Source organism: Malaclemys terrapin, chromosome 1 (genome assembly GCF_027887155.1).
Source record: "Malaclemys terrapin pileata isolate rMalTer1 chromosome 1, rMalTer1.hap1, whole genome shotgun sequence".
Classification (NCBI taxonomy): Eukaryota; Metazoa; Chordata; order Testudines; family Emydidae; genus Malaclemys; species Malaclemys terrapin.
In genome coordinates this window covers 50,051,512-50,067,012 of record NC_071505.1, presented here as the reverse complement: position 1 = coordinate 50,067,012, position 15,501 = coordinate 50,051,512, and the positions used below count along the sequence as shown (strand labels likewise).

At 41.9% G+C, this 15,501-nt stretch overlaps 1 protein-coding gene and 1 long non-coding RNA gene across 4 annotated transcripts in view; one reads left to right on the top strand and one right to left on the bottom strand.

Moving 5' to 3' along the window:
* Positions 1-1,446, bottom strand: part of LOC128834916 (uncharacterized) — a 9,772-nt gene extending 8,326 nt beyond the window's left edge. The window contains exon 1 of the long non-coding RNA XR_008444525.1: positions 1,396-1,446. This is a non-coding gene — a long non-coding RNA (uncharacterized LOC128834916). The remainder of the gene's footprint in view (positions 1-1,395) is intronic.
* Positions 1-15,501, top strand: part of LSMEM1 (leucine rich single-pass membrane protein 1) — a 16,729-nt gene extending 1,228 nt beyond the window's left edge. The window contains exons 1-5 of one of the 3 annotated variants that reach the window (XM_054024104.1): positions 832-952; positions 1,770-1,861; positions 3,437-3,568; positions 8,562-8,693; positions 12,186-15,501. In XM_054024104.1, coding sequence (XP_053880079.1) covers positions 3,442-3,568; positions 8,562-8,693; positions 12,186-12,406 — 480 coding nt within the window. In that variant the 5' untranslated portion in view covers positions 832-952; positions 1,770-1,861; positions 3,437-3,441 and the 3' untranslated portion in view covers positions 12,407-15,501. Of the gene's footprint in view, positions 1-831; positions 953-1,769; positions 1,862-3,436; positions 3,569-8,558; positions 8,694-12,185 lie in introns of those variants that run through there. The other 2 variants (XM_054024087.1, XM_054024096.1) reach the window with 2 other exon arrangements.

The window sequence follows — 15,501 nt, the reverse complement described above, 5'->3', positions numbered from 1 at the left end:
CAACAGAGGGTCCTGTGGCACCTTTGAGACTAACAGAAGTATTGAGAGCATAAGCTTTCGTGTGTAAGAACCTCACTTCTTGCATCTGAAGAAGTGAGGTTCTTACCCACGAAAGCTTATGCTCCCAATACTTCTGTTAGTCTCAAAGGTGCCACAGGACTGACTTTTTTAGTATTTGTCATGCCTCATTTACAGAAATGATTACATGGTTTAGGCACTTGACATGACCTAAATTTCACACTGTTAAAACGCAGACTAACATATAATGGTATTAGAAATATGGGACTGCTCCATAGATCAACTATCTGAGCCTATTTGGTTTTGTATTGGCATCAACCAACTTTTGTGGCAATTCTTAAATACATACAGCCTTCTGTAATGTTAACTGGAAAAATGGAAATTTGCATTGCAAGTATTTGTGCATATTCTTAACCAATACATCAGAAAAATCTGTTAGAGTCCTTTGTATGGAGTACTTTAAAAATCACACTTTATTATGAAGATAAATTAAATGGATGTAGTTTGTGTATCTTAGGATGTGTCTAAATATTTCATTAACTAGAATATTGGTTTGATTAGTTTATCAAGCCTGTTTAAAAAAGTCACTCAATGTAAAATATTAGTAAAATGATACATGTCAAAAGCATATGTTAAAAACTCACCATAATAGCAGTAAATATTAAAATTTCATAGTGACTCTTGTCTAATAAGTGAGTGTGTGTGTGTGTGTTTGTTTTAAATAGGTCAATATTTGGAAACTAGACTTCTTGGCCAAAGTGAACGCTAAATATAGATTGAAAGGGATAGTCGGTTTCATAGCTATGTTTATGGGTCCTGTGGGAGTTTACAGGGTCTAAAAGTGAGGAGGGAAACTACAAAGCAAGTTTTCTTCTCATACTTGGTACTGGATGACTTCTTCCATCCTGAATTTTTAGCTGAATATTGTTAAATTGTAAGTAATTTACAGTTCATTCTCTTCTTTTGCTAATCCATTTAGTCTTGATTTTATTCTTTAAGAATTTTTAGGTACTTAGTTTACAGAGTGGTAACATTACCCAAAATAACTTGCATTTAAAAGTATTAAGTTATGATATTTTAACGCTTATGAGGGGGTGGCCTCTAAGCAATATTAAAATACAAATTACAATGACTAATTTAAAAGCTATGAGGGTTAGTTTAGCCTTGTGAAACTAATTAATAGTTAGGAGGCCAGTGACGCTGATATCTTGTTTCTTTCAAGGTACTGATGTAGAAATAAATCATAAAACAGCATTCATAGCATGCTGTTTTTATGTACAGAAAGTGAGTGTACAGTGGGGAAATTGCTTCTAAATACTTAATTACAAAAATCTGTGAATTTAACATGTATCTAAAACTATCAAATCAGTTACTTACATTTATTAGAGCTCAAGTCTTTAGGAGAGTCTTCCTTAAAGTTGTTGCAAGGAAGTCTAAACAAAATGGAAAATGTTCAGGGAAAACAACTGCCCTTCTGAAGCTAAAAATAGCAAGAGGCCCTTGTTTGTGAGAGGTGGTGAATCTGTAGAACACTGCATAACTGTGTCTGTAAGAAATACAGCTGGGCATGGATGTGGTCATATGGAGATATCAAAGACCATAAATATATAACTACTAGAAGTTGTTACCTTATACATTCTAGTGCATAGAAGCCATCTGTCCTGAAATTACTGTTGCATATATAAAAGCTACTGGATTGAGTTGATTGGTTGCAATTCTAGCTTTTTCACCTTATTTTTGTATTTTTTCAGTAACTGCTCAGAATGAAAAAAGAAAAAGGAGCTGTACTCATTTTCATGTCATTTCCCCTCAATTGAATAAAGACTTTACTCTTTCTGTCCAGGTATTTACAGAGCCATCAGTCTTCTTTTCCCTTAAGAGTGCTAGTCCCCTTTTCAAAAGCACCTGAACTAGTTAGGAGCCTAAGTTTCACTGAAAATCAATGAGTAGTTATTTGGCTGTGTCCCCAACTTTGGGAGCGACGTAGAGCAGCGTGGGTTGGCATGATGCTCTGAGTATCTGCTCCTGTGCGTGCCTGACAGGAAACAGCCCCAGTTTTCCCCATGGCACTTATTAAAATGTTGGTACAGAGGGAACCTGCTCTTCATGATGTCATACTATGGAAAGGGTGAGTCAGGAAACTTGCCAGTTGGGTTTGGTAACTGAGTCAAGAAGGAGGGAGCTGGAAAAGGTCCCATGTGCCTAGAGAAAATGTACTTTTGAACTTTACCCAGAGAAGCGTGGGTGCCAGTGCTGAAAGATTACCAGCATAAATGGTAATGTTGAGTAGACTTTTATGGGCTTCGGTATGGTAAAGGCCTGATAAAAGCTTGTATGCCTGGGTGACTCTGGCCAGCTCTACTCCCTCTACAAATATCTTTCTCCATAACTCTGTGTATTTGTTAAAACACATGTGATTCACATTTTCCAAGCAATGGGGCTTTCTATCCCAGATGCAGAGAAACCATCGGGACAGCCCACAGTTAGTCTAGCAGTCTCTTTTGGGCCTAGTAGCTGCAGTTTCAAATTCCTTATTAGCAGAGATAGAGCTGGAGCCTCACACCTCTGGGTGTTTGAAAATTGATAAGAAGTAATCCAATCTATATACATAGGATGTGATTTCTAAATGTCATTTTGTTAATTTGTGAATGTAAATTTCTAACACTTCCAAGGGACTTGTACTCATTGAGAGCCAAGCCCATGGCAAAGATCAGGTGTTATAGGGTATGTCTACACTGCCATTAGAAACCCATGGCTGGCCCATGCCAGCTGACTCAGGCACATAGTGTTCAGATAAATACATAGTGTTTGCAGCACAAGCTCTGGGACCCTCCCCCCACACTGGGCCCTAGAGCCCAGGCTCCAGCCTGAGCCAAAATGTCCACACAGCAATTAAAGAGCCCCTTAACCTGAGTCAACTGGCACAGGCCAGCCGTGGGTTTTTAAATGCAGTGTAGATCTATCCAAAGTTAAGCCGAATATCAGAGAATACCAGAACAATTACCTTAAGGCATGGAAATAGTCTGTGTTTTCTTCAAGAATTGTCTCACCTTCTTTGGAAGGGCACAGGCCTATGCTACCAGCCCAGACCCTTTTCAAAGTAGGTCCTGTGTGTCAACCAAATCTAAAGTAAAGAAAGAAGAGCAATTATGGCAAGCTATAACTTTTTGCTGACCACCCCGACCCCAATCATTTGTTTAACCAAGAAAAAACAAGCCACAGTGATGTATCAGTATTTATAAGCAAATTAATAAGCTTGTCATTGTAACCCTTCTCCTTCACTCCCCTACCTGCTCCCTTCGTTTTTACTGATCTCATATCCCTAGTACTTAGATTGTGAGATGATCAGGGGAGAGACTAGGGACTTTTGCCATTGACTTCAGTAGTCGTTATTTCCAAAATCCATGTTTTCTTTTAGGTACAATGGAGAGTTCTTCTCTGGAAATTGACTTACTTGATACCAATGAAGAAGGAAAACTTTATGTGGTTGATTCCTTAAACAACCTAAACAAACTGCACCTATGTTCCGATGGATCTCAACACCTGTTAAGTATGTATGCCAGATAATGCTTGGCAACTATTCTCAATATACACTGGGTCAAAAAAAAAAGAAGAAACTAATGTACAGATATATTTGATAATTTAAACTAATGCTTATCCTGGGATTTTTTTACCATATAAATACATGCACTACATGTTTTAACAAAATGGGCCAGATTCCCAGATGGTGTAAATCCAAATGATGTATTTCCACTGATGTCAACAGCACTATGTCAATTTACAACAGCTAAGGATCTGGCTTAATAAGTGCACTTCAACTCAGGCATTTAAAGGAAATTGAATTCTGATAAGAGATAGCTATGACAAAAATGACCGGCACATCATGTGCACAGAACACATAGGACCAGTGGTATAACTACTCCAGTAACCTGTCTGTGACAGTTGCCAGTACCAGATTCTTGTTGGCAGCGTCCACAACTAAATATTTTCTGTGGAAACTGAGCTACCCTTCCACTACTAGCTGGGCCCTTCACGTCATGTCTGAGGCACACGGGTGGGACATTGTAGTAAGCCTGTACCATCATTCCCAATATGTATCCATTCTGGGAATAAAAATGATGACCTCTCTCTTCTGTCTGGCAATTTTCACAATTACTAAAATACACATAAAAGCTTAAAAGGAAAAAAAAAAAAACGGCAACTAAAATTGTGATCCTGTTTTTGGTTTTAAGGAATGACTATCATCTGATGATCCCAGCCAGTTTCCTGAGGTATTCGATGAACCTTCTTTAGATCTTAATTCAGGGAACTTATTTCAAATAGATTCAGAATTGTACTATCCTCCTGATTTTATTGCTTTTATGCACTTTTTCTTTGACTTACACATGGCAACAAGACTATTTTTAGCCAACAATATTCGAGATGTGTTTGACTTTTTTGTGATCTGAAAGCACTTTATAAGTGGCAGTTTCTTGGCAGCATTCCACATTATGTTATTTAAGGAGGTACAGTATTCTGTAGTTTTCTCCTTAGTTTAGCAGCACAATTTGTACTTTTGAAATTTGGCTGAAGAGTAGCTGTACAGGAAGAATCATAATCAACTAGGCTTCAAATAGGACAAAAATGCAGATAGCCACTCAACCACCACCTTGCTTGATTTTATACATGTATGAATAATACTGGGAGAAATGGTATAGGTGACACTTGAGCTTTGATGCAAGAGGAGTTAGAAAGACATCAACATCTTAGCCCAGGGGTTGAATATTTTTCTGATTTTAATTACTATAGTGGTGCAGCTGCCAGACACCAAGATCCCATATTGAAAATTAAATCTGCCATAGTATTGTCTTATGTAGGCGATTCTCATTTTAACAAGAACAAGAAATGGCACAGAATGAATCAGTTCTAGCATCAGATCATTTCTCTTTTGCCTACCTAGAGTCTCCCTCTAATTGTTATTCTTCACTTCTGGACTAAATTGTTATACAGTACCTTGGTGCTGTTAAACAGTTACCTATAGGTGGCTGCATTTCAGCAGAAAATGAAAGCAGTGCTATGTATAGTTTGTACACCAATTTGGCTCTTTCTCTGACATATTTTAGATGTTTCTTTAATGCTTGGAGTTTTATATAAATATCTGATTGCTCTCACACCAGTAGAATATATTCCAAGAGACTGCACTATTTACAATCCTCAGCTGATGTACCAAGAAATGTGTTATATTCTGGATCTCTTTGTTACAGAACTATTAAGATCACAGAATCATAGGACTGGAAGGAACCTCAATAGGTCATCTAGTCCAGTCCCCTGTGCTGAGGCAGAATTCAGTATTATCTAGACCTCCCTGACAGGTGTTTGTCTAACTTGTTCGTAAAAACCTCCAATGATGAAGATTCCACAACCTCCTTAGGTAATTTGTTCTACTACCCTTACAATCAGGATTTTTTTTCGTAATGTCAACCTAAATTTCCCTTGCTGCAGTTTAAGCTCTGTCCTCAGTGGTTAAGGAGAACAATTTATCACCCTCCCTTTTATAACAACCTTTTACATACTTGAGTGTTGTCATGCTCCCCTTCAGTCTTCTCTTCTCCAGTTTTTTCAATCTTTCCTCAAAGGCCATGTTTTCTAGACCTTTAATCCTTTTTATTGCTGTCCTCTGGACTTCCTCCAATTTGTTCACATCTTGTGCACCCACCTTATAGTAGCTTCGTCTGGGCTATATTTCTCTAGTTTGTCTATGAAAAAGTCCTGTGAGATGGCATCAAAAGCCATACTCAAGTCAAGCTATACCACATCTACTGCTTTCACCCCTATCTTGAATTGTGTGAGCATTTTTCACCCTCTGATAATCATTAAAAATACATGGGACAGTGCTACCATTTTCTACAGAAAATGCCAGATCTGGGTTTTGAAAAAAAAAAAGACGTTTCAACAGTGCTTGTGATGCAGTACCCATGGCATTCCTTTAGCTCAGTAGCTTAATATGATCTGACATAACCAAACCTAAGGCAACACATTAGCCATAATTTTAAAGTAGTTTTAAAAAGAAAGGGCTTCTAATTTTGGTAGGCGCTCCACACCAATTACTTTTTGCTTCACAACATAAAATGTTCTCATTGTTTGCAGCTTGGCAGGAATCCTTGTTCACTGGTTACTTACAATAGCGTAAGCTGGCACATTTGGCCAGTTGGCTAGTAAGAAGCGTTCATTAGGCAGAGCAGACAAGTGGCATTTATGAGAATTCTATTCATAGCTTGCAATGCTTGAGAGACTGTGAAAGCAGCTCCTCCTTCATTATTATTCTGGCTATGAAGCAATATCTGTGGTGGTGGCATTTAGTACAAATTGTATTTGTTATGAAGGCTGAGGGCATGATAAAAAAAAATATTAAAAGGCTGCAGGCTTTACTTTATCTCCAGGCAGGAACACATTAAATGCAATAAAGGATAGCAAAAATACTCCCAGAGATCTCTGACTAGTTCAGTGAACTCCCAAACCATGGGTTTACTCATCATCAAAGTTCTGTTATGGCATATACAATCCTTTTTCTTCTTTATCGCCATCAGCTTAATTGCAATGCCCTTCAAGAGTCTTACCAGATTCAACAAAACATCAATGGAAACTTGGAAATACATTTTTCATAGTTGATAATTATATGAAACTGTGATTTCTGTGTCAGCTTCAGTGTAACCCCATCTTTAATCTCCCCAATGTGGTCTGCTCAAGGACTGCCTGCTCCAGTCTCAAGCCTCTAGCCTTCAGCTCTCTATGAGCAGAGATGCACATCCATTCTCTTTCCAGACTGGGATTTTAGACTGAGAGTCATAGATTCCAAGGCCAGAAGGAACCATTGTGATCATCTAGTCCAGTGGTGGGTAACCTGCAACCCATGGGCCACATGCAGCCCATCAGGGTAATCTGCTGGCGGGCCACGAGACAGTTTGTTTACATTGACCGTCTGCAGGCAAGCTGCCCGCAGCTCCCAGTGGCCGTGGTTCACTGTTCCCGGCCAATGGGAGCTGTGGGAAGTAGCGTGGGCCACAGGGACATACTGGCCGCCGCTTCCCACAGCTCCCGTTGGCCGGGAATGGCGAACCATGGCCACTGGGAGCTGCGGGCAGCTGTGTCTGCAGATGGTCAATGGAAACAAACTGTCTTGTGGCCAGCCAACAGATTACCCTGATGGGCTGCGGGCTGCAGGTTGCCCACCACTGATCTAGTCTGACCTCGTGTATAACACAGGCCACAGAACTTCCCCAAAAGGTTTCCTAGGGCAAATGCTGCCCAAATGGAAAACTAAGGTTCACACAAAACTCTCCGTTGTGTTCAGGAATTCTGAAGAGGATTCAAACCCTGGTTCCCACTATCTTCCCTACCTCTAGGCCCATATCCACCCCACACTTAGCTGTTATATTTTTATGAGGGACCTGTCCTTTCACCCACCAAAGTTTCTAAAGAGCAGCAAGCTGGTTTGCCCCACAAATTTCAGGGAAGGAGTGGCTAACTGGTTGTCCTTTAGTCCCCCTTCTTGCATCTGCAGGAGGAGTGGCAAGTGGGCATACCTTTCACTGCCATGCCAAATGTGCTCAGTTTATATATACTAGATTTGGCTGGACAAGACAATTCCATTTCATGACAACTTTTGAGATCTCAAAAATTGTTTTAATTCTGCATAGGAACAAACCAAAACATTCCAAATATTTTCACAAAATGGAATTGTGTTGGAACAAAAGGCCATTTGCAGATCCCCAAAATGTCAGTTTTCTATTTGCATGTCCCGTTCTCTCTGTTTTCCTGGAAGTGCCAGGAGAGTCCAACCTGGACCTTGTAAACCTGGCAAGCAAAAACTTCACCAAACTCCATACGTCTCTACAAAATGTTTCCATTTCAGTGAAACAATATATTTAAAGAAAATGTCCCAACAATCTCTAATATAGTCTAACTTCCAGCCCTGCCCATTCAGCCTAAACCTGGGAAAGTAAAACTGGATTCTTCCTTTCTCATGTTACACTGCAAGACATAAGGGTTCTGCAGGCTAAATTAGGCTCTCAGCCTATGCAGGCCCATTGCTATCAGCAGAGTTGCACAGGTGTAACTGACGGGAAGTTAGCTAGCCAGACAATTGATGATTCACAATTTGGAAAGGAATGTTGCTCACACTTTCTTAGCTGTATGGTTCCTGTGGTTATCAGGAGTGAAAAGCAGCAAAATATTTGTTGTCACTAAGGTGAGCCACTATAACTTTGAATACATAAAGAAAGTGGATCTTTTAAGTAAGCACTGCCATTTTTACATATCTCCTTTCAGGAATAGGATTGCAATTTAACAGGAGACAGCTAAAGTTATTAATAACATGGTGCCTGTATCCTGCTTAGAAACAGAGATGGATCCAAGTCAGAAAGGTTGGACTTGGCTCTGAACATTCTCAAAGTTTGGGTTTATTCTGGCTTGTCTCTGCTTAGAACCAGAGGCATTTTGTTATTTGTTTTCTTAATAACCTCCCATCAATTTCATATCGGAATATTATTTTCGTTCCATAGCAGCCCAGGAAGAAGAGAACACTGGCGGTTTGATGACATGGAGCAGCATAAGTTGCCAACATTTGTTCTTTGTCACACTGATCATTATTTTGATTGTCAGTTTGGCGCTTGTTTCATTTGTAATATTCTTAACAAGTAAGTAAAACATTTACGATTCTTGTAAATAACATAGCCTGTCAAGGGAAGAAAGTGTTGGAATATATTGGGCTACATTGTAACAAGCTATTGTAACACTTGGATTAGTAATTGGCATTAGGCATTGAATCTGTGGAACCTCTGGATCTAAAAGCACAAGCTTCTAGTCCAGTAGTTCTCAACCTATTTACAATTGTGGGCCATATATGCAACCCATAATGTTTTGTGTGCCGCATCCAATACTACCTGTATGGCCCTGAGGATGTCACGTGGGCCACAGCTCCATGCTGATTGGGCTGCAAGTGGCCTGTGGGTCTCAGGTTGAGAACCACTGTTTTAGTTCCTGAGCTAAGGGGACTAGAAGCCACTTCTGAGGTTGCAGACTTACAAACCTCTCAGATCCAACTACTAGAGCGGGCTAGAAAGCCACACTGTGTAAGCAGGAGCTACACTATTGTATTGGATCATTTAAATATTTTGCATTTTTGAATGGCTGTGCAATGCAGCCCTGCACTGGGAAGGCTAGTGATGTTTCTTAGGGTATGTCTACACTACCTGCCGGATTGGTGGGCAGCAATCGATCCAGTGGGGGTCGATTTATCGCATCTAGTCTAGATGCGATAAATCGACCCCAAGCGCTCTCCCGTCAATTCCTGTACTCCACCGCCACAAGAGGCGCAGGCAGAGTCGACAGGAGCGGCAGCAGTCGACTCACCACAGTGAAGACATCCCAGTGAATAGGTCTAAATACGTTGACTTAAGCTACGTTATTCCTATAGCTGAAGTTGCGTAACTTAGATCAATCACCCCCAGTGTAGACCAAGCCTTACAAACTAAAACCTCAATAAGTGATGTCCCAAGATGGGAGAGTTAGATACCTCCTGAGATGGGAAGTGACAGATGTTCACTGAAATGTGTCTTGACAGGGAGTCCAGAGAATTATTCAGACTTGCTAACTTAGCCCCAGAACAAGGATGTGGGTGGCTCTCTCCCTAGCACTGCAACAGTGTCAAACTCGAATCCATTCCCTCAGGACAAGGGATAGAAATTAATTAAGCTAAAAATGTCTTGTAGAGGGGCTGCTGCTGTGTGCTAACTTATCTAAATTAAACAAGGCTGGCAGGGCAACCTTTAAAAAGCTAGCAGATGTATTGGAGCATAAGCTTTCGTGGGTGAATACCCACTTCGTCAGACGTATTCATCCACGAAAGCTTATGCTCCAATACATCTGTTAGTCTTAAAGGTGCCACAGGACTCTCTGTTGCTTTTTACAGATCCAGACTAACACGGCTACCCCTCTGATATTTAAAAAGCTAGTTTCTTTCCATGCTACTTCATCAGCCAAGCCCAACAACAGGTTATCAGCATGACCCACACCTTAAAGGAGGATTTTAAACAACCTGCATTTAATCTTGACATAAGAACAGTAGTTGAAATATAGCTCAGCAATGCTAGGCTGCGGTTCCTGGAAATGTTGACCGTAAAGCAGAGTGTTTCCTTTTCAAGTAGATTGTATTGTTGGGGCATGTTTTGAAAACATCTTTTTCTTCTCCAGAAGAATTTTGTTCCTGGTGTAATTCCATTAAGGCTGATAGAGTAACATGGGTGTGTGTGTGAATTTAGGTTAGTTCAGTGTGTGTTATTCAGAGAGGGCTTCAGATTCCAGAGCTGAGTGGAAATAATCTGGAACAAAGAATTCCCCAAACAAAAGGAGCCTGAATAATCAGATGCAATCTCAGAATTGGCTAAAAGCATCACCTCTGTGGGGATAATTATCCATTTATTGCAGGGGTGGCCAACCCTGAGAAGGAGCCAGAATTTACCAATGTACATTGCCAAAGAGCCACAGTAATATGTCAGCAGCCTCCCGCCCCTATCAGCTCCTCACCCCCAGCTCCCAGCGCCTGCTGCCCGCCGGCAGCCCTGCCAATCAGCGCCTCCCCCTCCCTCCCCGCACCTTCTGATCAGCTGTTTCGTGGCATACAGGAGGCTCTGGGAGGGAGGGGGAGGAGGAGGAGTGAGAGCATGTGGCAGAGCCAGGGGTTGAGCAGTGAGCACCCTCTGGCACATTGGAAAGTTGGCACCTGTAGCTCCAGGCCCAGAGTCAGTGCCTATATAAGGAGCCGCATGTTAACCTCTGAAGAGCCACATGTGGCTCTGGAGCCACAGGTTGGCCACCCCTGATTTATAGGGGCTGGTAATGCTGCCAAGCAAACAGCCACAGGCTACCTCTGAATCACAGGGATCCACCAGTTTGGTTTTCACTGCTCATGATGTGGTGTTAGATAGGATGAGGTGCCGTCTGCTAACTGAGGATGCTGTGGCGAGACAAACTTGAGGCCCTTTGGCAGCAGGATGTTTCCCCCTATGTCGTGGCTCTAGCTGGGGCACATCACAGGTTCCTCACGCTCTCTTTTTAACAGGAAACTTTCATCCACTGGTCCCTGAACTGCTTCCACTAAGTGGAATCCATAATCTGGATTCGTAACAGAGCCTGCTGGCAAAGCAGAGAACTGTCGGGGACGTAAAGGCTGCACAGGGAATCTTGTATGTTGTACATGGGAAGCCCAATTAAATTGCTTTACGATGACCCCAAATGTGCTTAAACAGGATGTGTCCCTGTTGCAAGTATTGGCTTTATATTATGTATAACTGAGTGAGTAACGTTGCTGTGTAATGACTAGGTAGCAGAGAGGGTAAGGGACCCACTACTACAGTTAATTACAGGAGTTCTTCTTGGACCCAAAGGGGTAGAGGCCTGTTTTTTTGGGAGCTGAAGTTCCAAGGTTTTTCTCCCAGCCATGAGGTTTATCTAGCGTTATGTCTGTAATCCGCAGACAGAGTCATCAAGGATTGGCACCCTGCTGTTGGATTTAAGCTCCTATCAAACTCAGAACCTTGGGGAAAATTTTGTCTAATTAGATAAGGCCCAAGTACATAATGTACTGGGCTTGATAGATATAGAAAAATAAACAAGTGATATCATTCTTTTGTGTTCCACAGAGAGGATGAGAGGCTATTAATAGTAGGAGTTCTCTTTTAACTCAGATGGTAGAGCCTATGTTTTGGGAAATGAAAGGTTCTGGTTCTAATCCTAAGTCTCTGATTTATTTAGGAATTGTGCCCAAAGGGACGTATGAATGTGTTGTGTCCAGACATAGGGATAAATCTTACAACCCTTAAATAAGCAAATCTATGGATGGTAATGAGAGGGTTGCCCACCTGAAGACAGTATATGCTGACTCTTAAGCAGTATGTTTTATTGCATTATACTACACCAGAATGTAAAACAAAATCGATTGTAAAAGAATTCAGCCAGACCATAACTTCTTCACACACAACCTTTTCCAACTAAGCTTCTGAACTTGCTATCATGTTATGTCTTTGAGCAGAATAATTTCCCATTCAATTTCCCACAGGGATGCACCAAGTGACAATGATCCACTTGGTTTAAATGTTACCAGTTTAACATAATGTCCTTTCCTTTTAAAGTTCACACTGGCAACAAGATGGATGAAGTGACAAGCAGACTAGCATTTGAAAGGAAGAACACAGAAGATCTTAAGAATATAAACAATATGATATTAAAGCATCTAAACCAATCAGGAATTATGGAGAAGGAAGAAAATCTCTTCACAGGTCAAACACCATCCACTCCTTATCTTCGTAACTATTTATTTCCCCGTTCAAAGCTGGAAGCAACAGTGCAGTAGATCCCCTGTGCAATGAAAACTATTCTCTCAGTCTATTCATTTGCTTTCAACTGTACTCCCATGTAACCAGGTGGGTTATTTAATTATTCAGATTTAGCAGGTGCCATAACACTTGAAAAGCAACCTGAAGAGAATGGAGCTATAACACTGCACAGATTTACATCCACCTAGCTTGAATATATGGTGGATACAACATGTTTAGCTCTGGCATTTGACTCTGAAATGCTTCACTATGGCTCCACTCCTGCAAATAGCTCAATGTGAGCAAAGCATCTTGCAGGATCTGGGCCCAAATTTCTAATAGCTTCTAAATTTAAAACAGAAAATAGTACCTGATCCTGGTTTATATGTGTAAAGTTCTGCAGGATTGGGCAATTAGGCTTGGCTCCTGGAATTTACAATGAATGGGGTGGACAGTCAATGGGTCTCCATGCATAGGCGCCAACTCCAGGGCTGGAGCACCCACGGAAAAAAATTGGTGGGTGCTCAGCACCCACCGGCAGTTCTGCCCCACAGCCCCAGCTCACCTCCGCTTCCACCTCCTCCGCGAGTACACTGCCACGTCCTGCTTCTCCCCCCTCCTCCCAGTGCTTGCGCTGTGAAAAAGCTGATTTGCCGGTCAGGGAGGGAGGAGAGGGAATGCAGCGAGCTGAGGGGAAGAGGCGGGGCCAGGGCAGGGATTTGGGGAAGGGATCCATTAGGGGCAGGGAGGGGGTGGAGTTAGGGCAGGGCCAGGGCCACCCACTGGCCCCTGAGAAAGTTGGTGCCTATGTCTCCATGTGGTCGTAGGGTCAGGGCCTCTAGGTTTTACTGCCCACAAAAGCAAATGGCTGTTTTTCTATTAGAGAACAATTCAGTTTTCAGTGAGAAGTGGTTGAACTCAGATCCTGTTCAGTGTGTCTTTTTATCCAGAGTAAGTGCTACATTACTTGTATATTGTTTGTATTAAGAGGATTACACAACTTCTAAAATATTCCTGATTCTGCCACATGGCCTGATGTTTTACTACTGCTTCACTAAAAATATCAACATGCAGCTTAGTTTAAAATATCAAAACCTAAAAAAAAAAAAAAAAGAAATAATTCTGTAACATGACAAATCCAGGCCAGGCTGGTAATGACTAAAGGTGATTGTCAATTGTTTGTGGCTTCATGTGTGAAATGATGTTACCCCAAAATTTGGATCCAAGGCACCCTAATAATTGCCTGCCTATAATTGTAAACCAATTGTTAATTTGTCCCACTGAAGTGGGTAACAGGAGGTGGCCCGCCCTAGAGGAATTGCTAGGGTTTTACCAGGGAGTTTGTCTCTGATCCTCAAAGGGCTCCCCAGAACAGACTGTGAGAGGATACGGATACAGCCTTCTGCTCAAAGGATTGGCACTCAAGCAGTAATTCTTCAAAAACAAAATATTTATTTTAAAGGAACTAATCAGTTACAATACACTTAATAATCAAGAAAGAATACACTGCAATACATGACACATTTCTAAATGTAATGCAATTGTGTTATGCAATCATATACTAAGCCGACGCAATAGACTACACAAACCATATAGCACATACAATGTTGCATGATACAGTACACATTGACCCCTTATACATATGTATCAAGCCTTAATACAATGCTGCAATACAATATTAAACCTATTACAATGTAACACACAGATCCCATATACATAGTGTGGCAGAGCTCTGACCTTGTCCCTGTGGGTCCTGCGCTTCTAGGCGGTATATGGTAGCCTCAGTGGCTCTCTGAGGCCCTCCACGTAGCCCTTCTCTCTCTAGGGCCAGGGTTACAGTCTACTGAGCCCTTTTCATCATCAGCCAGCAAGGAGGTTGGAGAGAGAATTCCCACAGTCTCTGTTGTCCCTAGGGCTTGTTTTAGAACAGTTTAGCCTCCTGTCCTGACAGGGACCTGACTTCCCCTCCCAGGAGGTGTTCCTGTAGTGGTGGGTTGGGGAGAACCCGGGCCCGCCTTCTACTTTGGGTTCCGGCCCAGAGACCCTAATGGTAGCAACTGTTGGCAGCCAACCTTTCACTGCCAGAGTTGCTACATTTCCCTGGGCCACTTCCCCACAGCTCTACTTTATCTTAGGGCTCCCTTATCAATAACTTGAGGGTGTCTTCATTAACCAGCCCTTCAGCTACACTTCCTCTCTGCCTGACTGCAGTGAGCCCTTTTTATAGTATCAGCATGGTCTTAATTAGAGTCAGGTGGTCACATTAGCTTAATGGCCTCACCTGACTCTTTGCAGGTTAATTGGAGTCAGGTGTTCTCATTAGCCTAGAGCAGCCCCTGTTCTGGTCAGGCAGGGAACAGAAAACCGTTAATCCAGTGGCCAGTATATCTGCCTTCTGCTACACCCAACTGGCCTGGGTCTATCACAATAGGTATAAAGCAACATTACACCTTAAAGAACATTACTAAATAATAACATTCTATGTGTGGTGATCAGGCAATCATAGAATGGGTGGGGTAAAATTCATTCAGATGCAGGCATCCAGCTTTATTTACAATCATACCCATGCATTCCTTATAATTAAGAAGGAATTATACTTACTCTCCTTCTAGAATCCCTCTGTACCATCTATGTTCCTTCTGCTCTGTCTCTGGGGGTGGTCCGCTCTCTGCTGTGCTTCTTCTGCTCCACTCACACACCCACACAAAAGCCAGCCAACTCTCTGCCTTATATACAATTTTTGGCCTTCTCTGATTGGCTGCTTTCTCAATTCCAGCTATTAGCATAGATCCTCCCAGTGGGGCAATACCTGCTTAGCCAATCAGCTCTACCTGTCATGAACTAGCTGAACCTAGTTGAGATCCTGCTCCTGACCCCTCCCTTCAAGTATTCTGGAGTGAACTCAGCCTTACCCTATTTAACTTTATTTCACCCTAGTCGCCTGTCTGCTATTGGTCAATTTGATCTGAGTCCTCCATTTTGATTTTTCTAATGTAAAAACATTGCTGTCGCCATTTTAGATTTCTAGTGATACCTACTCATTTATTACTTAGGGTTACCATATTGCAGTCCTGGAAAAAGAGGACACTCCAAGGGGCCCCAGCCCCACCCCAACTCTGCCCATTCCCTGCCC